The 22715-nt window shown below is 46.0% G+C and overlaps 2 protein-coding genes across 3 annotated transcripts in view; one reads left to right on the top strand and one right to left on the bottom strand.

The window, feature by feature from the left end:
- The window catches only part of MAPK14 (mitogen-activated protein kinase 14), a 40776-nt gene extending 40252 nt beyond the window's left edge, over positions 1 to 524 (bottom strand). For both annotated transcript variants that reach the window (XM_090026681.1, XM_090026682.1), the window contains exon 1: positions 274 to 524. In XM_090026681.1, coding sequence (XP_089882807.1) covers positions 274 to 389 — 116 coding nt within the window. In that variant the 5' untranslated portion in view covers positions 390 to 524. The remainder of the gene's footprint in view (positions 1 to 273) is intronic.
- Positions 525 to 666: 142 nt separating this feature from the next.
- SLC26A8 (solute carrier family 26 member 8) overlaps positions 667 to 22715 on the top strand; it is a 36400-nt gene continuing 14351 nt past the window's right edge. The window contains exons 1-11 of the mRNA XM_090026680.1: positions 667 to 884; positions 2271 to 2427; positions 5000 to 5244; positions 8284 to 8423; positions 10929 to 11045; positions 12621 to 12796; positions 13968 to 14132; positions 14769 to 14918; positions 18387 to 18469; positions 19826 to 19973; positions 21061 to 21174. Of these exons, the coding sequence (XP_089882806.1) occupies positions 685 to 884; positions 2271 to 2427; positions 5000 to 5244; positions 8284 to 8423; positions 10929 to 11045; positions 12621 to 12796; positions 13968 to 14132; positions 14769 to 14918; positions 18387 to 18469; positions 19826 to 19973; positions 21061 to 21174 (1695 nt within the window). The 5' untranslated portion in view covers positions 667 to 684. The remainder of the gene's footprint in view (positions 885 to 2270; positions 2428 to 4999; positions 5245 to 8283; positions 8424 to 10928; positions 11046 to 12620; positions 12797 to 13967; positions 14133 to 14768; positions 14919 to 18386; positions 18470 to 19825; positions 19974 to 21060; positions 21175 to 22715) is intronic.

The raw sequence follows: 22715 nt of genomic DNA, 5'->3' as shown, positions 1-22715 counted from the left end.
CCCCCCCCACTGTTCAAACCACCAGACTCTCGGGTGTGCACTGACAGCCTATCACAGCAGCAGCAGGACACTACTTGCCATGTCAGGATCAAAGTGTGCACAGGACAGTTTCTAGAGGCATAATCCTGCCTCTAGATGACCTCTGCAGCCCCAACACTTCAGACACCAGAATTCCACCATGGGGCCCCTTGTCACCCAAGGCCGTTGGCCCCCCCCGGTCTCCCATCCAAGCGCGCACCGGGCCCAACCCTGCTTAGCTTGGCGGGCACTCACCACACGGAGCCGTAGGCGCCAGAGCCCACCGGCGACAGGTTCTGGTAGCGCTCGGGCACCTCCCATACCGTCTTGTTCAGCTCCTGCCGGTAAAACTTGGGCCGCTCCTGAGACATCGCGGCGGCGGCGGCGCCGGCGCCGGGCCGGGCGGGGGGGGTCCCGCGCGCAGCCCCCCCTCCCGTCCCCTCCCGAGCCGGCGGGGGGGCTCCTCCCTCGCGCGCGGGGCGGGGGGACCGCAGGAGGCGGGGGCAGGGGGCTCCTCGCGCAGGTAGAGGCGGCTGCAGGCGCTGACGGCAGCCGCGGAGCGACGTAACCCCCCACCCCCCGCCCGCTCCGCCAGTGGCACAGCCCGACCGAGACTCCAGTGGGTCTCGCGAGAGTTGGGGCAGTGGGGGACGGGGATGACCCAATATGGAACCAGCGCGGGGGCGGTCTCGCGAGAGCGTGGAGGAAGCGCCGAGGCGCGTGTGGTTCCAAAAGCAAAATCAGCCGAAGAGACACCGAGTGGGAACGGTTTTCGCTGCAGCGTTTGGACGCAGCGATCAGGGCTCGGGGACAGAAGTGATCTCTCATTGGACCAAGATTTTTTGCAAAGAAAGAAAAAAAAAATTGTAAACTTTCATTTCAAGTTCTTTCATTACAAACTTTAATTGCAGGTTTATTTCATTGCAACTTTCGGGCACAAACCCACATCAGGCATCAGAGAAAAGATTGGAAAAGTTCTCCTGGGTAGGAATGAAAGTTTGTATTTCATAGGATTTTACAGAGGGAAAACTCAAGGCAGCAGTTTGTAGTTGGTAAGGACAGGTCTCCTGTGAGGATCTGTAATGATGCGAATTACCTTGAAACAAAGGTAGGAGCAGGTTTCAGGTGGTCACGGTTGCTTCCAGCTTGGGAAAATATGAAGATTTCATTTAAAAAATCAGCTAAAATTCAACATATTCCATGCATCCGGTATCCAGGTTTAGGCCTGTATGAAGGGTGTTTCTCTCATGCCTGATGAAGGGTGTTTGTGCCTGAAAGCTTGCAATTAAACCAACAAGTTCTTTGCAAAAAAAATCTTAATAAAAGACATCACCTCTGTCCATGAGCCCTGATTGCTTTTTCCTCAAGACCAATACAGCTACAACCTGGATACCTGATGCATTTGCACAGAAGCAGATTTAGGAGAGCCTGAGTCCCAGTTTGGTGTGACCATGTCCTTCCTTTTAATGCCACTTTGGCCTCTAGTGTCCTCCATCTGAAGGATGTGCAATGATAGTTGTCCCCCAGTTAGATTTCCCAGTGTGTCCTGGGCTCCTATTGCATGCACCTTCTGCGCTATTAATATTTAGCGAAGTGGAATATCTGTGTTTGTCTGCACTGCATGAGGCACGCTGCCAAAGTAGATGTGGATATACTTAACTTGAAGCATGTGTTTCAGGTAATTGGATTTAAATAAGCATGTCCTAATAAGCAGTGTTGAAGTGGAGCCTGAATTAAGAAAGTAAAAAGATGAACAGTGGGCAACCAACAAATAACTGGTGCTTAGTAGGGTTTGAATTTAGGATCATGGACCATGCTATACTTCACCTCAGGCCTGAGGTCAAGCCTCTGCTTCTCCCTGAGACAGGAGTAGTGATATTTGTGTGGTATTCGCCCCATCTAGGGCAATTTGATCATGATCCCACCCAAGCCACATCCCTGGTGTTGGAGTTTGGCTTTGCTCCCCTGAGAAGTTATCGGTAGGGAGGAGGTTGGTTCTCACCTGTCCTGCCACTTGCAATGTGCATACAAGCCCAAGTCTAACTAGCCCGCACAGTTCAAAGGGCCAGCAGCAGCAGTCCCTTGATTCGAGGACGATCTCTACCATGCCTCATTGATGGGTCTTCGGGTGACTTAAGAGTCCAATCATTGAGCCACGGACCTGTCTGCAGATGTTGCAGGTCTTTCTTCAGGGGGGAGTCAGCTGTACATTGGGGCTCTTCTCCTGTCTCCTCTCTCTCTTCTCTGCTTAGATGGCCAGATGCTTTACCTCGAGTGGGCTGCTGCTTGGTTGAGGTTGCAGCACCTTTCGGGTCAGTTAGCAGCCAGCTCCCAGCTCTTGATGTGGGCCTCCATTTTCTGGAATGCGTCCTTGAAACATTTCCTCTGGCTGCCATGAGAGCTCAAGTTGTGAGTAGAGCGTTTGTTTTGGGGGTCAGACGCCCGCACGCAACTTCCATTCTAGCAAAGTTGCTTCCACTCCGTGTTGGCAACGCTGGCTGCAGCCGGGAAGCTGGCGTCTGCACTGCGACTTTCCTGTTTGCCACGCAGGATCCTTGGCGATGCCTCTCCAGGCCCTTGGGAGCTGTCCCCTGCGTTGCACGCCTGTCGAGGACAGCGGGTAGACCTGGGACTCGCTCTCATCCCACCTGGGGCAGACGTGGAAGGGAGGGAATCAGATGCCCTCCCTCAGGGGTGGATCAGCTGCAGTTTCCTCCAAGAGGGGGACCCGACCCGGCGCCCTCCTGGGGTGGGAGCCTTCCAGAAAGATCCTCCCCCCCTCCCCCCAGGCTGGCAGTTGGTCGAGCCTGGTCTTGAGGGGACGGCTGTGCCAGCGCCTGCCATTGCGCTGCCGTGGGACGGCCCCAGCGCCTAAGGGGTGAGGAGCAGAGGGAGGCCTGGAGCCGAGGGAATCTGGTTGTCACACCAGATGACAAAGCTAACCTATTTAACAGTTTCTTTGCCTCCATTTTCCTGAGCAGGGACCGGGTCACCCCCTTCACTAGGACCCCGATAGGACCCAGGGAAGCACACCCAGGCCTAGGGTCAGTGAGGATCTAGTCAGGGAACTTCTGGAGGGACTAGATGTGTTTAAATCAGCTGGTCTGGACGATCTCCACCCCCGAGTGCTGAGGGAATTAGCTGAGGTCATTGCGGGACCCCGGCACGGCTTTACGAGGACTCGTGGTGCTCTGGTGTGGTGCCAGAGGACTGGAAGAGGGCCAATGTGGTTCCCATCTTCAAAAAAGGGAGGAAGGAGGACCAGGAAACTATAGGCTGGTTAGTCTTACCTCGATCCTGGGTAAGCTTTTTGAGAGAATTATCCTGGCGCATGTCTGCGAGGGGCCAGCGGGGGAGGTTATGCTTAGGGGCAACCAACACGGGTTCATTAGCGGCAGGTCCTGTCAGACCAACCTGGTGGCCTTCTACGACTAGGTCACCAAATCCTTAGACGCAGGGGACGTAGCCTTTCTGGACTTTAGGAAGGCCTTCGACACTGTCTCTCACCCTGTTCTCATTAAGAAAGTAGGGGGCTGTGGTGTCAACACCCACACAGTCAGATGGGTCGCCAACTGGCTGGAGGGCCGCACCCAGAGGGTGGTAGTGGATGGGTCATTCTCGACCTGGAGGGACGTGGGCAGTGGGGTCCCCCAGGGCTCGGTCCTCAGGCCCGCACTGTTCAACATCTTCATCAATGACTTGGATGAGGGGGTAAAAAGCACCTGTTCAAATTTGCTGACGACACTAAGATGTGGGCACACTAGAAGGGAGGAATAGGCTGCAATCGGACCCAGACAGGTTACAGGGGTGGGCAGATGAGAACAGGATGGGATTCAACACTGACAAGTGCAAGGTGCTGCACCTGGGGAGGAAGCACCAGCACCATACCTACAGGCTGGGGAACTGCCTTCTCATTAGGGCAGAGGCTAAAAAAGATCTTGGAGTCATCATTGATGCCAAGATGAACATGGGCCGGCAGGAAGGCCAACCGCACCTTGTCATGCACCCACAGATGCATCTCAAGCAGATCCAAGGAGGTGATCCTCCCCCTCTATGAGGCACTGGTCAGGCCGCAGCTGGAGTACTGTGTCCAGTTCTGGGCGCCGCACTGCAGGAGGGATGTGGACAGCACGGAGAGGGTCCAGAGGAGGCCACTCGCATGATCGGGGGCAGCAGGGCAGGCTCTACGAGAAGAGGCTACGGGACCTGAACCTGTTCAGCCTCCACAAGAGGAGGCTGAGGGGGGATCTAGTGGCCTGTTACAGACTAGTCTGAGGGGACCAGCAGGCATGAGGGGAGTCCCTGTTCTCCCGAGCACTTCCAGGAGTGACTAGAAATAACAGTCACAATCTGGCAGAGGGTAGATTCAGACTAGACTTCAGGAGGTGCTACTTCACTGTCAGGGTGGCTAGGATCTGCAACCAACTTCCAAGTGAAGTGGTGCTGGCTCCTACCCTGGGGGTCTTTAAGACAAGGCTAGACAATCACCTTGCTGGTGTCGTTTGACCCCAGTACTCTTTCCTGCCATGGCAGGGGGTCGGACTCCATGATCTGCTCAGGTCCCTTCTGACCCTACCTACTATGAAACTATGAAAGAGGGAAGAAAAAAGGGAGATGGAGAAAGACATGGGAAGGAGGGGATCAAGGGATGAGAAGGGCAGGACCTGGGAGGGTGGGAAGGAGAACAAGAGGCTCAGCAGCATGGCTGGGGCACTGCTCTTGGAGGACCTGAGAGATCAATGCAGGACTAGTGGAATCGCATCCCACCCCAATGTGACCAGGAGGTGCCGGAGGCAGCATTGGGGTTGCTGCTTCCGCTTGGCAGATAGAGGATTTCCAGCTGCCAAAGCCTAATTTAACTCTGCTGATTTGCATGGGATGACCCCAGGCGTCAATTATTGACCCTGTCGCCTGGTCGGTCCAGTCATTATAACTATCTGAAGAGTCATTTCAGTTCCGTGACCCTCTTTCTTCTCTTTAGCATCGCAGACGAGAGCTTTCATTTTGCTCGCCGGCATTCAGGGTTCCCGCGCCTTCTGACGTCCGTGACCGAATGGAGCCAGACAGTCATCCCTTCGGTCTGCATAGGCAATCAAGGAACTACCACATCAATAGGGGGCTGCGCACTGAAGACCACTTTGAGAGAACCTATGAAAGACACGAGCCCCCACCCAAGAACAGGGATTTCAAAATCTTTCGAGTCCAAAGAAGGAAGATTCAATGTAGGTGAGTTGTTTTCTGGAAATCTGTGAAAAAGCTGAGGGGCTCTGTCAGGTGCTGTTCTTCTGTTGCTACTTGTCAATGCAAAACCAGAAGTTTGTAATAACAGCTGAAATGAAATAGTCCGCTACAGAGCTCCATGCCTGGGGAGTGGAAGGCGAAGCTCAGCACAGCACTACAGCTGACAGTCCACACCAGTCTCTGTCCATTATGAACATCTGTCTCAGACTTGTCATCATCCCAAGGTTTTGTGCATGGTGAGGAGGAGCCCTGTTTCAGGGCTCCCCGCCACCTGAGTTGCTAGATACAAGGTTACGTCTGCTTTTCTGCTTTGTAGATTTTGCTATTTTGGTTGCTTAAATTCTCCAGATACCATTTTCAGTTCCCTCTTTGTAGGACCAAGAAGCTGGCTGGCTTTCCTGCAGGACTGACAAAAATTGCTCTCACCCAGGAGTGACTGTCAGACTTGCTTGGCCCCCAGGCCACATCCTGACAGCAGGGCTCCTCTCGGGCTAGAACCAGCCAGCAAGAAATCTTCTGGGTTGGATTTGAACCCCGCTCCAGTGGTAAGGCGAGCAGCGGCAGCAGTGGGTGAGCAGTGCTGTATCAGATCAGGGAGCCAGGCAGTTAATGCAGCCCTTACTGAAACACGTCCCTAACAGAGCTCCATACCCTGATATTTTTATGGTGGGCCTTGCCTCCACTTACCTTACCCCTCTGGCTCCTGGAGAAGATCACAAGGCTTCTCCAGGAGCCACACAGACTTGTTGACACAGCTCTGTGGCCTGGATTTGGCCTGTGGGCCATATCTTTGATACCTACTTTCTAGTCCATTTGCCTGCCCTTTATTCTTTGAAAAGAATGGAAAAGTTGAACCCGCCCAAATTCTCTTTGGAACATTGGTTCCTGGGATTGGGGCGTCTCTCCTGTTACAAACCATCCATCTATGGTGAGTTCCCAACAGTGGGCACCAGATAGCAGCATTTTTTTAACAGAGAATATTCCCTGTTCTTCCATCAGGGAAAACATAACCAGTTAAAGTTTGGGAGCCACTTTATCAGGTTCCCTTTTAGTTTGGTTTGATGCTGCTGGCACCCATCTTGAGCTGTCCCTGAGTTATGTTCATGTCCACTTCATTTCCGGCTTTATATGAATGTACTACATCTTCATCAGAGAAAGTGGGGGTGCCTGTGAGTGTCGGGTTTGATTTATTTTGAAGTAGCACCAGGTACCTCTCTGTGGATTGACCTACAAGGAACAGTAGTTGTGTGCTAGATGGGCTCCTTTTGCACCTAAATACCACTGTCTGCATAAAAAAGTGGACACCAAGTCATCCGAAAGATGCATTTATCACTTCTCAGAAGTCTGTCTCAGAGTTCACCAAAAATAAAGGACTTGATCCTTTTCCACCTGTAAGACACCTAAGTGAACTTAGTTGTCTAAATGTTATCCCATTCCAGCCTGCTCAGATCTAGGAAACTGTTAGTACAAATTTTAATACAAAACTATGAGAGATTTAGCACTCAGTTACATTGAAGTAAATCTCCAGTAATCTCACCGAGGTAAGTGGTAGTAATCTAGGGTTACAGTGATGTAAATGAGAGTACAAATTGATTCACTACTTCTTTTCCAGCTTTTCATTCACTCAGAAATACCCTTAATAATAAAATCAGTTTGTTTGTGAAAAGCACCATCACTTGGGATATTTAACAAAAAGGGAAAGGCAATGAACAAACTACTGCAGCAGTGGTATCAAACCTATTTGGTGGAGAGGGTTAAATATGGTCTGTGAGCTGGAGTTCACGTTTTGGTGTATGTGGTCCTACTGGCATCAGTAGATGATTTTCACAGAGATTAAGATAAATTATTGCTTTTACATTGTAGCTAAACATTATTTGTTCAGTCTTTTATTGGTGCATTCATCATTCAGTGACAAAATCTGCCTCCTTTTAGTAACATTATTGCTTCTGCCCTTTGTTTCTTTTGCTTCCTCATATTCCTTTTTCTGGTTCTTTCTCACTTCCCTATCTTGTGACCATCCTCTATTTTCTTTTCTCTATTTAATTCCCAGTTACCAACCCAGCATACTTACTTCCACCGCACGTCCCACTCTATGTGCTTAAATTATCAGTTATTAAATGTGCAAGAGGCAAGGATTTTTGTGGACAATATGCTTTATTGAACTAACTGTATGGTTGGGATGAACTAGAGGTTTCAGGTGCCAAATACAGTACTTCAGGCCTTGCATATTTCCTGGATCATCACAGCTACAACATCACTTCAACACTAGCCGTTAAAAAGTTACTGTTGGTACAGAAGTGCCACGATCAGGCTTTAAAGTTGACACTCCAGTTGGATCAATGGAATTCACTCTTTGAAATCATTGCTTCAGGTTGCCTGCAGACCTGGGCAGGCACTCCTCAGTTACACTTAGTTACTATTAAAAAACGATATGTTTGCAGCCAGAAGATGTAACAACTTTTTTTTTAAACAAAAGTTTGGGTACTAGACTTTGACCAAGGCATGCACATTGCATATTGCACATGTGCAATACATGTATAGGTGGGATCTTTCTTTCAGGCTGTAAGTTTAAAATACTCATGTTAGAGAATTTCGTACAGGAAACAAAATTGACTGTTCCCCAGGGGAGATACGTGAAGTGAGTGGTGTCTTTTCACCTCTATTTTCCAGGACTTCATGATTTTTTATTTTCCACCTATAACCAGAATCAATGCACCTTATGTTTTGCTGCCGTGATACCAGAAACAAGCAGTCAGCATGTCCAGGGTTGTGAGCTCTTGCATTTGCAAACTAATGTGTGCTAATCTCTTGAGCAGAACACGGAATATTTGCAGTTATGGGGCATCACACACAGAAATCATTACAGTGTCTTATTATATGAATTTATATTATATACTTTTAGGGCTTGCAAAGGATTGATCATAGCTGTCTGGGTTCTGAGCATGGAGAAAACAGAAACCCAGAAAAAAACAAAATACTAAAGTGCTCAACACATATACATGTAATATGTCTGTTTCCTCTTAGATTCTCCTGGGGAAGATTCAGAAAGTTTGTGCATACGATGTTTCCCATCCTGAACTGGTTGTGTATATATCGGATCAGAGAGTGGCTCCTGGGGGATGTACATGCTGGTATAAGTGTGGGATTGGTCCAAATTCCTCAAGGTAAGCAAAGAAAAACACTATTATTCCTCTTCTCAGTTCTATCCTTTTTGTATTTATATTCTTATTTTCTGTCTTATTTTCTAACTACCTCACTCTGCTAAATTAAACCAAATTATTTTAATATTTCTGGCAAATGGACAGCTCCCAGAATCTGCAGTCCCTTAGTGCTATTAGCAGTAAAATTAGTACAATTTTTAATTTCACTAAACAGCTGTAGGGAGATTCCAGTAGACCTGGCTCCAGGTCAGAACTGCTGGATGAATGTGCTTCAGTTCCAGGTACTTAACAGCTTCCCATCATCCTTGGTCCCAGGGCAAATACCTTGGCTGTGTCCCCATGAGCAGGGGTGCACAGTTGCCACAAGGAAGAAAGCAGTGGCACAAATTTGTGCTGCTGCATTTTGCCCCAGCGCATGCCCCTGCATGTGGGATTAGTACGAGGAAAATGCTCCAGGTGGGGTGCGGGAGACTGGGGCCAGCATCTCAGGTCCTGAGCACCTCCTGGGGCTCTAGCAGTAGTGATCTGGGTGTATGGAGCCTGGCCAGCAGTTAGAGTGTGGTTCTGGCCAGCCAGGCTCCAGTTTTGGGCAGCACATGCTGTTGCCATGTGCACTGCCCCACTTTTTTGTGGCACAAGTGTTTTTGACACCAGGATCTCCTGGTGTCAAAAACCCCTTGCTTCACTACAAATTAGCAGCACAGGGAATGCTTGCATGTGTGACGTGCAGTGCTGCAGACAGGTCTGTGGTGCCACACACTGCACATGCAAGCTCGTCTGGACAAGACCCATAGGACTCCAAGTAAGTTTGCCTCATAATTAAATTTTCATCAAAACTGAGATGTTCTGAATAAAATATTTAAGACTCAGTGAATTGATGCTGTTTGATACAAGTTTTTGCTGGAAAATTTATGACTCGCTCAAATTGTAAAGCTTCAGTCCAGGTTGCAGTTAAGATTATTTGGGTGTTGTGTTTGTGTTCCTAACTTACTATGTGTGTGTCTCTTTTACATTTAACCTTACTTTTGAATTTACCATGCTTGCTTTTGGAATATTCAACTTAACTTTCTATGATTCTATGTTAGATATTGGGAAAAACTTTCTCACTAGGAGAGTAGTAAAACACTGGAACAGGTTACCCAAAGAGGTTTTGGAATCTCCATCCTTGGAGGTTTTTAAGACCCGTCTAGACAAAGCCTTGACTGGGATGAAATAGTTGGGGCTGGTCCTGCTTTGAGCAGGTAGTTGGACTAGATGACCTCCTGAGGTCCCTTCCAGCCTTAATTTCCTATGATTCTATGAACTGTAACATATTCTACCCTAAATTGCTATATGCTCACTCACTTTACATCTTTTGTAATATTATAAATAATACAGTGGGCTACAAACTGATATTTAGTACTTTTAACTGACTTTGTGGTCTGTTGCAGACAGGATTGTGAATACAATTGTATTTATATACTTGTGATCACAATTTAGTATGTGCACATACCTACTAACATTCCTGGGTTTCTTTTTGACAAGAATGAGGTTTTCTAAAGGGTAATGATGTTGATCAGGTCTCCCTAGGACCATCCTTGGGATGATCTGTCCCACAATTTCTGGAGGTCAGGTTAAGTTGAGACTATATAAAAGACATTGCATGTTAAGGATTAGATGCTACTAAGAAGTTGAGCAGGAAGCTCGAATCTGAATTTGTTAGAATCCTTGGGTTTGAACCTGCTCCAGTGTTACCATCCTAAAGATTTATTTTCCAGTTATATTTGGGTATGCCTGAGCTATCAGGAGAACAACTAAATTCTCAATATTTCCATTCTGTGAACCTAAAATTTATAAAACAAAACAACCTCCGGTTCTGGTCAGTGAAGTTGTCGACTCAAGACCTGATCTGGTTTCAAGTCTAAACCTCATTCTGAATCTAGTCCAGGCCTGAGTATGAATAGTACTTCCCAGTCTACTTATAGTTTATTAATTTACAAAGAGAATGTAATAGTCACCTGCTTTTGCTGGACTGCTTGTTTCAAATGAGCAGAAACTAAACATTAGGCCAAAACCAAATGTTTGTACCTTTTGGTACAATTTAACTTGTCAGTTGCATAAAATTTTACCACTTGGTTGCTATTAGGGGGACTAAATGAAATTACTTTCTTGTTCTCAGTCCAGTTAACTAGGGCCCATGTCACAAAACCCCCCCACTTACCTTGGTACTAACTGGCCCCATAGTTGAAAATCTTGTTTCTTAGCCTCTCTACAGAATAGACCATGGGAAATAAATTATTTTCTTGCCTCCTAAGATGGTTTCTCCAGACCCAGATTGAGACAATGGCAGGGTAACATGAGAGAAACTTGTTTTCCTGCTGTTATATTGTATTGGTCCTATAATGATACAGAAGTTCCTCCTTCAGAGCTGTTAGGCTGGTACCTTCACCATGAAAAATTCACTTAAAAATAGAAAATAAAGATCCCTCAAGGTACACTTTCTATTCAAAACTGATGTATCTCTTTCAGGACTGTCGGGAGTTCTGTTAACCAGGTTACCATTGCCAATTATCAATGGCTTTTATTCTGCATTCTGCTGCTCATTAACATACGTCATATTTGGGACCTCACGCCATATCTCCATTGGTAAGTTTTACTCTGTACTACAGCTTGCGTCTACAGGTCATGTGGGGTCACTCACAGTGTCCTGTGGAAATGCAGGAGGTCATTATACCTGCCTTTGTCCATTCACCTATCTAATCACATTTGGCAGCGTGATTTGTGAGTGAACATCTTGATTCCTAGTCCTTTGCTTCTTCTGAGTTCTGTAACGGACTTGCTGCGTGAACTTGGACGGTTGTTGGCTGCCCTATACACCTACACAAGAGAGAAAGGATTCCACATAGTTTCTTGCATGAGCTTCCCTTTTTACAGATAGAAGCCCAGAGAGAGTGGAAGTACCTTGGAAGAGTAAGCTGCACATGCCCTTGGGCTAGCACCAAACAATCTCCTCCATTACCTGTCCACAACTCAGAGCACGGCTGTAAATCACAGCTTGGCTCCTGGGGCTAGGTAGAAAGTTGCTACAACTGAGCCTCCTGACAGTTCACTTTCCCTAACTATGTACTATGTACTGTATGCACACTGTACACACCTACGCACACGCACACACATGCATAAAAAAAAAGAAACAGAAAAATCGACAAAGAAATGTACCCCAGAGATAAATAAATAGTCCTGGTAAATGTTTTTGGTAATAGTCCTAGTCCTATACCTACTACTTTGTTTTGCTTTCCTTTAAGACATTTCATTGGAAAAGCTAAGACCTTTTTCTCTTTTGTGTATTGATTATAGGTTCTTTTCTTACAGTTAGCACTGCACTTAGCCAATAAATAAGATATAAACTAACTAGTAAACACTGTTACTTCTCCATTTGTGGGATTTTCCTCATGTCATTGTATTTAAAACTACTTTCTAACCCAGCAGTTGGCAATGTTTTTAGGCAGAGTGCCAAAAACACCTGCAAACTCGATTTGTAAGATGTTGGTGTGCCAGGAGCAGATGATGGGGGAGCCATAAGGAGCTGATCCTTGTTGTGGTATCGCACCCCCAGCTCTTTCCCCACCATCTGTCCTGGGGTGCATGTGCCAAGCAAAATGCCTTTGCATGCCACGCTCTGGCACCCATGCCAGGGATTGCCTACCTCTGTTCTAACCTTTGCATTAATTATGTCTCAGTTACATGATTCTGAAACTAGGCCTTATGAAACACATACCTGCAAAATATTCTGGGCATTCACTAGGAAGCCTCTGTCATCAGTTAGGAGACAGAAATCATGAACCGGCAAGTTGTCACGACCAGAATCAGAAGGAAGTCCTGGAGAGTCCACACTCCAGAGGCTGAACCTATGTTTGCAGGGTAGTTAAGATATCTTGCTACAGCTCCAGAGGTGTGAATGTGAGCACCACTCTGGACTTGTGCCAGAGGCCGCTTCCAATTGACCTAACTATAAATGGATGCCTAATCATTTAGGCTGGGGAGTCAGTGGCCAGCTTTTAGTTGTTTAATGGTATTACAGGCAGATATTAAAATATGCACTTATGGGGATGAATCTAGTGCACCAATTGATGATGAGAGAAGGAACCATGGACTTGTGACTCAGACACTCATCTTGGTTGCAGGAATCATATGTCTCTTCTTTTCTGCTTCTGTTGGTCCCAGGTTCATTCAGCATCCTGAATGCAATGGTGGCAGACATTGTGAAGACTCTGAACTTCAGCCTGTCACTTTCGCCTAATCATAGATTTGCCAATTTCTCAGATGAGAATTATATAAGGAGTTACCTGGATGCCTTAAATCTTACTGCATCAACAACCTTTTTGACTGGGATCATTCAGGTAAAAGTGGGATGTGTCTTTGACTACATTTGAATATTTTTGTACTGCATGGAATATAAGGGTGTGTCTCTTTTCTCCCTTGATTTCTGACCAAGGTCTACGACATGTTCAAAGCACCTGTACCCCTTGACTCTCATGTCCAGATCCTGGAATCTCTTCCTCCATGATATTTCCTGTATCATTTTTTTCTTTCTATCAGTACAACAAGAACTTTTGTTTAAACCTTTATATGCATTCTTGACTACTGCAGGCATCTCCTCTCTGACATCTCAAAATCCTTCCTCTCTAGTCCACTCAAAACACAACTGCTAAAACTTCCCCTTTGCAAACTGTTACTCTCATCACGTCTCTTTTACACGTGCATTCCCATCTGACACTCTTCACTGGCTCTCCATTTTCTGGTGCATCTATCTCAGCATTTTGACCTCACCTTTCAGATTATTTATAGCTCACTGATCCCTATTTATTCAGCCTTGGATCTTGCTAGGGATATCAGATAGCCTGGTAATTGGTCAGTGGATTTTCATACTTTGAAATGTTTGGGTTACTTGTACATTTTAACCTTAATTCTGCATTTCAACTTTTTGATATTTGTATTTCATTTTATTTTTTCCAACTACAGCGTTATTATAAAAATTTACTCTTATACTTCCTGACTTCTGTACTCAGTTTTAATCTGTTATGTCCACATTTTTACTCTAGGAGTTATTCCTAATCCATCTGATAGAACATGGGGCTCAGAGAATTTCCTTTGATAAAAATGAATATTTAAAGTTAATTCTTATATAGATTCTCTACTGATGCACCTTTATCTAACTAAATCAGAGATGCATATAAACTTTTGTAAGCAGGAGCTCATTTCATCATGTTTTTGCTCAGAAAAACTTATGCATCTTGATTCAGTTACTTTATAAAATGCATCTTTACCCTGACTTCTGCCTGACTTCAGACTAACATGGGTAACTAGCTCTATCTCACCTCTGTCTAGTTATTTATAAATATACAAAGGGACAAATGGCTACTGTTCTGATTTGGTAGTATTTTAGACTTATTGTGCAAAAAAGATGTAGGAGATACAATGACTACATGTGACAAAAGGCTTGCTTAGGAACACGCTTTTTCTTTAGCTGTGTGTAATCAGCTTCTTATTCCTGTCCTGCCTTCCTTTCAGTTGCTTTTAGGATGCTTTTGCTTGGGCTTTGTCACAACCTATCTGCCAAAGACCCTCATTGATGCTTACCTCACCGCAGCAGCACTGCATGTCATTGTATCCCAGTTCACCTTCATTTTTGGGATTGTAATTGACTTCCACGTGGGACCCTTGGCTATATTCTATGTGAGTAAACCCAATTTTGGCTCAAAGAAATGTCTGCATCTTGGAGGGAGAAGGTAGAAATGGCTTCAGAAATAAAATCATTTCAGTGTGAGTCAGTTGCTAAGGGAAATCTATGCAAATCTCAAATTATGTGCTGTACAGGTTATGTAGGTTTTTTGGAGGTAAAAGGATAGAGGGAATACGGTATATAGAGTATCCATATAGAATTATAGAAAATGGGGCTGGAAAGTACATCAGGAGGTAATCTAGTTTCCCTCCACCCCACACTCTAGCTAGGATTCCCCCCTGTTGAAGCCAACTCATCCAAGTGTATTTCTAACCTGCTCTTAAAAACTTCCAAGGCTGGAGATTTCATAACCGGTCTAGATAATCTGTTCTCATGTTTAGTCACCCTCGTAGGTAGGAAGCTCTTCCTGATAGCCAGTCTAAATTTTTTTGCTAAGACTGTAGAGATATTGAGAAAATATATTTTGCTTTGTTTTTACCATCTGTTTCCCTCTCTTCACTAAAGATACTTAATTCTGTATCAGGTGGCCTATCAGTTCAAATACAAGGGCATCCATGTATTGTTCTGTTGGAACATGCAAATGTCTGTAATAGCCCTTGTTGATCCTCTCTATAACATTTCCCTTTCAGAATCTGTTGTATTACAGTATGGCACTGCCAAAAGCTAATTCCACCAGTATATTGATTTTTTTGGTCTGCGTAGTCATGCTACGGGTCAGCAAATGTATCAAGATAACTTATAAGCATAATCCTATTGAATTTCCTATGGAACTTCTCATGGTAAGTGTTTTCCACACTTCCGTTGTCATACTTAAAATTAGTATATAGAGCAGCAGAAACTTACTTTAAGAGAAAGAACTTAATCTTGTGGTTTGAAGATGGTGGTCTGAGCACAATGTTGTGACACAGGAACTTGAGAGTTTCATAATTAGCTGTTTCACTGATTTGCAGGTGATTTGCTATGTTTCTGTCTCAGTTTTGCTTCTTGTTACATGAAAATCAGACCACCTCCTACCTCACCGGGATCTGTGAAGATTAGTTAATGTAGAGTGCTGTATCAATTAAAACTACAGTACAAAGACAGACCAAACCAAAACAAATCCACATTCTGGATTCAATGTGAAATTTTCTTCTTTATTGTGGACAAAACTAGAATGGTACCTCCTGAACTTGGGGGTTCAGAATGCAGGTCTCAGTATGAAGTTTTCCAGAAATTGGAGTGCTCAATTCTTTTCATTCTAAAGAGTTTCCAGTTGTGAATTCAAATTTAGCTGTTGTCAGTGTCTTTTTTCTTGTACTCTTTTTTTTTTTTAATTAGGAAATAAATTAAGGGAAAGAGAATGGTCAAAAAAGACTGAAAGTAAAACTGGCCTGTTTGCTCAGCCTAGAAGTCTGATTATTAGATGGTCAAATGTACCCTGAGGAATAAAATACTGTGGGCACATACAGACGACATGCCTGTTGTCCCACCTCAAAGGGGTTTGAGATGGGGCAAGAGGCACATGTGGGAATGAAAAATTGTTCCCTGTGCTGCAAACTTGCAGCGCAGGGAGAAAATTAGGCCCCTGGATATCCAGGGGTCTAAAAAAACCGCTCCGCAGAAGAGCGGAACAAGGCATGGTCCCAGACAGTGCCATAGAGTCAGTCCTTCAAAAGAGATGCTGTGGTGTCAGCCAGAGCGTCTCTTTTGTTCTCCTGCTGCCTCAGACCCCGGTGCTACCCAAGGTAAGTGGAGGGGGGTGTTCATGGGTGTGGGTGGGTGAGAGGTGGCAGGGGATGTGAGGGGGTTTGGAGAGTGGCAGGGGGGATGCCCCCAGGGCTGCAGGGGGTATGGACCCAGCCCAGCCCCGTGCAGCTTTTTAGTCCGGGTTTGCACTGGAGCAGGTCACAGTGCTCTGAGAGGGACGCATAGGACCCATGCCTCCTGGAGCCGTGTGAGCTGCTCTGGTGCAAAGCCAGACTAGTAAGCCACACGGGGCTGGCCCAGGTCCTGCCGCGCCCCACCCCCTGCAGGCACAGCAGGGTACAGATAGGACCCGGCGCGGTGTGCAGGGACTGCACGCCACACCCAGCTGGGTCCTGCCAGCACTGGGGTGCCTCTGCTGCCCAGCTGGACCAAGCCCTTGGCAGCAGGACCCAGCACGGCATGTGGGGACCATGTGCTGGGCCCAGACACGTCCTGCAAGCCCTGGGGCTGCTCCTGCTGCCCAGCCGGGCCAGGACAATGGCAGCAGGACTTGGTGCAGTGCGCGGGGACCACACGCTGCGCCCAGATGGGCCCTGCTGGTCCTGGGGATGGTCCTGCTGCCCAGCCTCGCAGGACCCATCTGGGTGTGGCATGCGGTCCCCACGCGCCATGCCAGGTCCTGCCTCCATGGGAATGGCCCGGCAAGGTGGCAGAGGGGCCCAAAGGCAGCAGCACCCGGCTGGGCTCGGCACACAGTCCCCATGTGCTGCGCCAGGTCCTGCCATCATGACCCAGCCCAGCCAGGTGGCAGAGGCCCCAGAAACCAGCTGGGCCCAGCCCATGGTCCCTGCATCCTGCTCTGCGTCCTGCCACCATGGCTGGGCCCTGCTGGGCAGCAGAGAAGCCCCAGGGCTGGCAGGACCTTACAGGGCTCAGTGCACGGTCCCTGTGTGCTGCACCAGGCCCCGCTGCCATGGCTCAGAGCGCCCCACTCCCACTGCTGCTGCTAAAGGTAAGTTATGGGCCCTGGGCAGGGGGGCTGTGGCCCTCCAGGGGGGAGCTGGGACTCTTGGGGGGAGGGGCTGTGGCCCTCCAAGGTGCTTGGAACCCTGGGCAGGGGGGCTGTGGCCCTGCGGCGGATAGGAGCTGTCGCCCTCCGGGTGGGAGATGGGGCCCTGTGGGGGGCATTCCATGTGCTGTGTGGGGCGGCTGCACCCTGTGGGGGCCAGGGAACCCACCCCACCTGAGCAGCCCCCCCCACAAGGTCCAGCACATTCCCCCCAGCAATCGCCGCACACCTACCCACACACCAACCCCCATCTCTCCACACACACCCACCTGCCTTCGCCCACACCCCTCCCCACTCCCTTCCTGCAAACACCACATTCCCCCCATCACACACCCATCATGTGCAAAGAAACCCAAAAGTACACATCAACACATATAGGTATTTAGAGTTTATTTTATCAAGACAATAGAGACACTGGTAGGCTTCCACATTGCTTTAACATTGTAAATAAACCAATAAAGCATTGCCCAACTGATCTCTGTCTCTCTCACTCTCTAGGTGTGTGTATAGAGTGGTCTTTTGTTTTAATTGTGGAAAAACATGGATTTTGGGGGTTTTTTTTAAATGGATTTGGTATGCTGCTTCAGCAGTCCAGCTGGCACAAGGGGTAGTGTCCCCAGGTACCAAGTGGCCGGCCCCAAAAGCTCCTGAGAGTGAGTAGCCCTGAGCTGCTTGCCAGGGCAGCTTTTTGTATGGATGGGGCCAGGACAGGGCAGCTTTATATACTGCTGGGGACAGCACAGCTGCTGGCCCCAGGCTCAGGCTCCCCCTACCTGCAGATCTGGGAGGAGCCAGGCAAGGTTATTGTGCCCCAAGTGGCACAATTTCCTCCACCACAAAGTGCATGTCCAAGCATGTGTGCTGAGGCAAAACTTAAATTTGCACTGCTTCTATTTGAGTTGCTGCAAGCACATGTGCTTGCATGTGTGGACACACCCTGTGAGTCCAACACAGACTTCAGCAGAAGTAAGGGCCATTTGGTGCCCTCTGTGTAATATGGAGCATTTGAACCATTGGCTATGTGGAAGCCCATTATTGGGGATTGTAAATGGGGATCCATCCCACTTTCTAAATAATTTAACAACTGTGGAAAGAAAATCTTCAGTCCTTTGTTCAAAAATTGTCAAGTAAAAATAAACTGGGTCAGAATTAGAAACACATTTTATTACTGTAATAGGGCACCTTTGATATAACTACATTACAATCATTGTCACCTGCAAAAGGCTCAGAAGGGCCAGAAGTAAAAAATGTTACTTAAAAGGATGTTTCACAGTTGATTTAAAGGCACTCTTACATTGGAATATAGCTCCTGTGATTCTTTCTGCAGAATATCAAACAGTTTCTAGTTATGACAGAATTAATAAAACCAAAAACAACTTTTTCATGGCATATTTCATAGGGAAGATTTCATAACATGCATGAAGAAACAGTTCCTGTCCCCCCCCAAAGAAATTTACAATTGATATCATAATTTTCTTTTTTTATTTCTCAGATTGTCACGATCGCCATCATCTCTAATTATATTCCTCTCCGTGCTGAATCCAGTACAGTTGTAGCCAAAATGGTTCCACTCAGGTTAGTAATCTCCAGCTATGAATTTTATTATAATGTTGAGAGAGAGAGAGAACTTTCACTCCCTCCTGAAATCTAACTCAGACTGATTTTGTACCAGTGAAATAGAAGCAACAAGCACAGGCCTATGCATAGTCCTGCCAGAGACAAAATTAGGTCAAATCCATTGTTTAAACTAATAAAGGTAAAACTAAACAAGAGTATACAAAAAAAAGTAAATTCAGTTTCTAAAATTTACTTTAGTGATTTCTGGGTTTATTTTTAATACAGGGAAGGAAATTAGGGTTTTTGAATATCGGCACCTATTTTTACCTGCCAATATTGTAAAGCCTAAAAAATGAAAGATGTGAAACTGTGCTTTATTACTAAAAGCACCATGAGTAATTTGTACATTAAAATAAATAGCAGCAGTAAGCAGGAGAATTGTTGGGACAAACCTTTGTCCCTGCTGTTGAACAACAGGAAAAACATTTTAGTTGGTCCTGGCCTCCAGCATATGTCCTCTGATTAAACAATGTTTTACTGATGCTTATGTCCAAAAGTCCTCCCATCGTGGAACAATTTAATTTCTGTTTTAAAGCGAAGTCAGTGAAAAAGGTAGATGGGATAACACTTTTCAATCCCTTATGTGGCTAGAACAAGGTTCTTGGATGTGTTCCTTTATTTTTCTGAACTTCCCCTCCTCCGCCTCCATATAATGAACAGTGAATGGAGCTTTCTTTTCAGTGAATTTAAAGTATTTTCAAACCTTAATAGTTTAAGACCCATAATATCCTTGTAATGTATATATTAAGTATCTTGATTCTATACCTGTTAAAACTGGGGTATAGAGATATTGAAAATTAGCAGTGAAAACCAGATGGAAGGTCCAGGATGGATCCTATCCTGGCAAAGGAAAATGTCTGTGGGAGGTGGGATTTGGGGGATATACTTACTGCTGTTGCAAATAGAAACAGCCTGTGCTGTCAAAGACAGTTGAGGGAGTTTGGATATACCACAAGCCAATAACTGTCTCATACATCCCATGTGATATGCAGTGACATTGTGTGCATTGGTCAGGCCTCCGCCTAGTGCATAAGGTAATGCTTAGCATCCTGCCCAGCTGTTGTGCATGTGTTGCTTGGGAAGAGGTGAGCTGTAAGCATTTTGATCCCTCCCTTCCCTAACATTTTAAAGACCATACCATACCATACCATTTACTGAATCACACTGCTGTTCCTACATGGCAAAGATAGTGGTGTCCAGTCCTGTAAGATTTAGTGCCTCTTCTATGGGGTATTGTATGTCTTCAGTTTTGGTCATGGGTATAAGCATATTGCACAGAAGGAGACTAAAACTACCAGTTCTCTGCTGTTCCAGGTTTCTGCCGCCTACACTGCCAGACTTATCCAATTTGAACAGGATTGTATTCCATTCATTCTCCCTGGCTATTGTAAGCTACTTCCTTCTTGTTTTTGTGGGAAAGAGGTATGCTTGTATTCACAATTACAACATCTGCAGCAACCAGGTAAGAGCAAAGCCCCCACATACTTCCTAAACCAGCCAAACTGGACTCATCCACATATCCAAGTCACTAGATAGCTGAGAGTGTGGTAGGAAGAGCAGAGCAAAAACTTAAACTAGTGCTCTTGCTGTAATTTGGCTGTCTTTCTTATGGGAGGAAGAGCAATGTAATCCTGGCTATCTGGAGCAAGACAGGAGGTGAGGGGGTAACGCAATAAGCAACCTTCCTGAAACCAATCATATGTTTATAGAGATATTTTGCAACTGAATGGAGATAAATTGGAGAGTGTGGGGAGGGAGAAGCTGAGCTAAAATATCTGTTGCTTCTATAATATGGTAACTGTATATTTCTGCTTGTGGGATGTATCTCTTACTGGTGCCAGCAAAGCTGAAGACCTGCATGGAGCACTGGGCCTGTACAGTCATTAAAATGTTAGCTGAAGTTATAAAAGAGCTAAGCAGCCCAGATTCCTTCCTTTCTAGATCTACCCATGGGATTTTTTCTGTCCAGAATGGTGCTTTCAAAGGCTTTAGATCTAAACTTCCTTTAGGAAGTACTAAATGATGGCACAGTAACAATGGCACCATAGGAGCAGTGGGAGGTAGTTTGCACTGTTTAATATTTAGTTTGTTAGGAAGATTTGAGGCTTTTTTCAGCCAGAGCTAAGGCAGTTAGGAAGTTGGGATAATGTCTTGCATAGCCTTTGTGGAGGTATATGAAGGGAAGCTCCTTTCCAGATTATATTTGTGTGGGCATATTAGACTGTACTGAGGCATGTTACTCACTAGCTAGGATGTTATTAGTTCATTGACTTAGAGTTCACTCTCAAATGACTTGTTTAAAGAAGGAATTGATGTTGTTGGGAGCCATATGGTCCTGTTGTAGCATCAGCTGCAAACATCTGGTGCTATGAAAGGGAGCTTGTGTAGCGATAGCAGGCATTGCTTTCCAGGAGGATCCCTACGTGTAGCAGCATAGGCATTCATCCAGCAATTGGGAATGTGCAAAAGTTTAATTCTCAGAATGCTTTTGCTCTGATAAGTAGCCAGTTTGGGGGTTGCATGTCATTTGTTTGGTTTTTATTTTACAGGAGCTGTTAGCTGTGGGGCTAGCCAATGTCCTCAGTTCATTTTTCAAGAGCTTTACAGTGAGCTCTGGTCTTTCTGGGACTGTCATTCAGGAGAAAACAGGTGGGAAAACACAGGTAAGTTGATCTAGTTTTGTGAGGTGCAACACCCCATCACGAGGTCAGGCTTCCAAAGACTTGTCTAGATTGCTATGATTTCATCAGGGCTTGCTTTTCATCCAGACACTTTACAAGCTTCTGTTCACAGAAAAATATTTTTCACTTCACAGAGAGTGCCATAAGTTAAACTGACCCGGCTTCCCAGCTCCAGTGCTGTCTGCATGGTGGGAGAGGGGAAAAGGGAGGCGAGGGGAGGGAGCTCAGGCTGGCATTTGTCCAGCCTGTGCTGGAGTGAGGGTGGGTGCCCCAATCAGACAGAAGTTAATGAAGGCACTTTCACATGAGGGTTAATTTGTCATGCAATCGGGCACTTTTAAAACACTCTGCAGCCATGCACTTTTGTCAGGGCATGCTTGTAGAGTGCTTTCAAGGGGCTGATCATGCAACGAATGTAACTTCTGGCCCCATGCTGCTTTTGTGGTCCTTTGTGTACAGTGAACAAGATACAGGTCATGAAGAAGGAATAGTATGTGATTGTGTAATAAAAGATTACAAGCTAGAATTATTTCTTGGCCTCTTGAGGGCTCAGATCAAGTGTAGTCCTATGTTTACCTGGCAGGGGAAATACCACGATCACAGTGGTGGCTTCCTAGTTACACCCGGGGACTATGCTGGCATGGGATAGTACCCCCATAGGTAATGCATAGTTAATCTTGGCTTTATGCCCACTTTATGGAAATGGGAGACTCCTCCCTAGCTTGCTTCTTAGGGCCATATAGCTGGGGGCAAGTGAAACTCAGGGGCATCCGAACCCCAAGCTTCCGGGCTTGGGCCTGCAAGTACGATGCCTGCCAAAGGTTTTGGGAACATCTGAAGCCCCAGATGGGGGTGGACTGACTCACAGATTTGGAATTTGTTTTGGCTAATTGGGTTTGGAATACAGAAAATTTAAAATAAAAAAATATATTTCAATTAGGTGCCTGCTCAGAGGTGTTACAGTGCTGAAGTATTAGGCTCCTTTCTCCAGAGGATAATTCAGTTTGACCAGGTTAGGTGCTTACACTTCCTGTACAATCAATGGACAGACTTCAGAGGTGCCAAAGAGCAACTAGATTTTGGCACCCCACAAGGCATCTAAAGGTAGCCAGTAGGAAAAGTCAGTGTACCTGAATCCCACCCTTCTCAGGAATGTAGGCACCTCCCTACTCTTGTGATTCACAATGCCTAGTCTCACTTCTGAGGATAGCCACCTAATGGTTTCTGATAGGTGTGTCTGATGGTAAGGATACTCACCTTTTGTTTCATTGCCACCCAAGGTGTTAATTATGTTGTAATCTCTCCATGCTTTCAGCCTTCAGGAAAGCTAAGACTTTTTCTATCGCTGTTTTTACAGAGACTGGCTCTAAGCATTGCACCAGCTCTGGTTTCCCAGTTATAAGATCCTTATGGTCTCAGGACTATTAAGTCCATAAGACCTGCTAGAATCCCAGACTTGGCATATATTCACTGAGTAGCTGAGTACCAGAATTTTGGGAAGAATTAGTCAGAAGTAAAGCCGT

Source organism: Crocodylus siamensis, chromosome 13 (genome assembly GCF_052110815.1).
Source record: "Crocodylus siamensis isolate JL-2025a chromosome 13, ASM5211081v1, whole genome shotgun sequence".
Classification (NCBI taxonomy): domain Eukaryota; kingdom Metazoa; phylum Chordata; order Crocodylia; family Crocodylidae; genus Crocodylus; species Crocodylus siamensis.
This window is presented reverse-complemented; position numbering and strand designations above follow the sequence as displayed.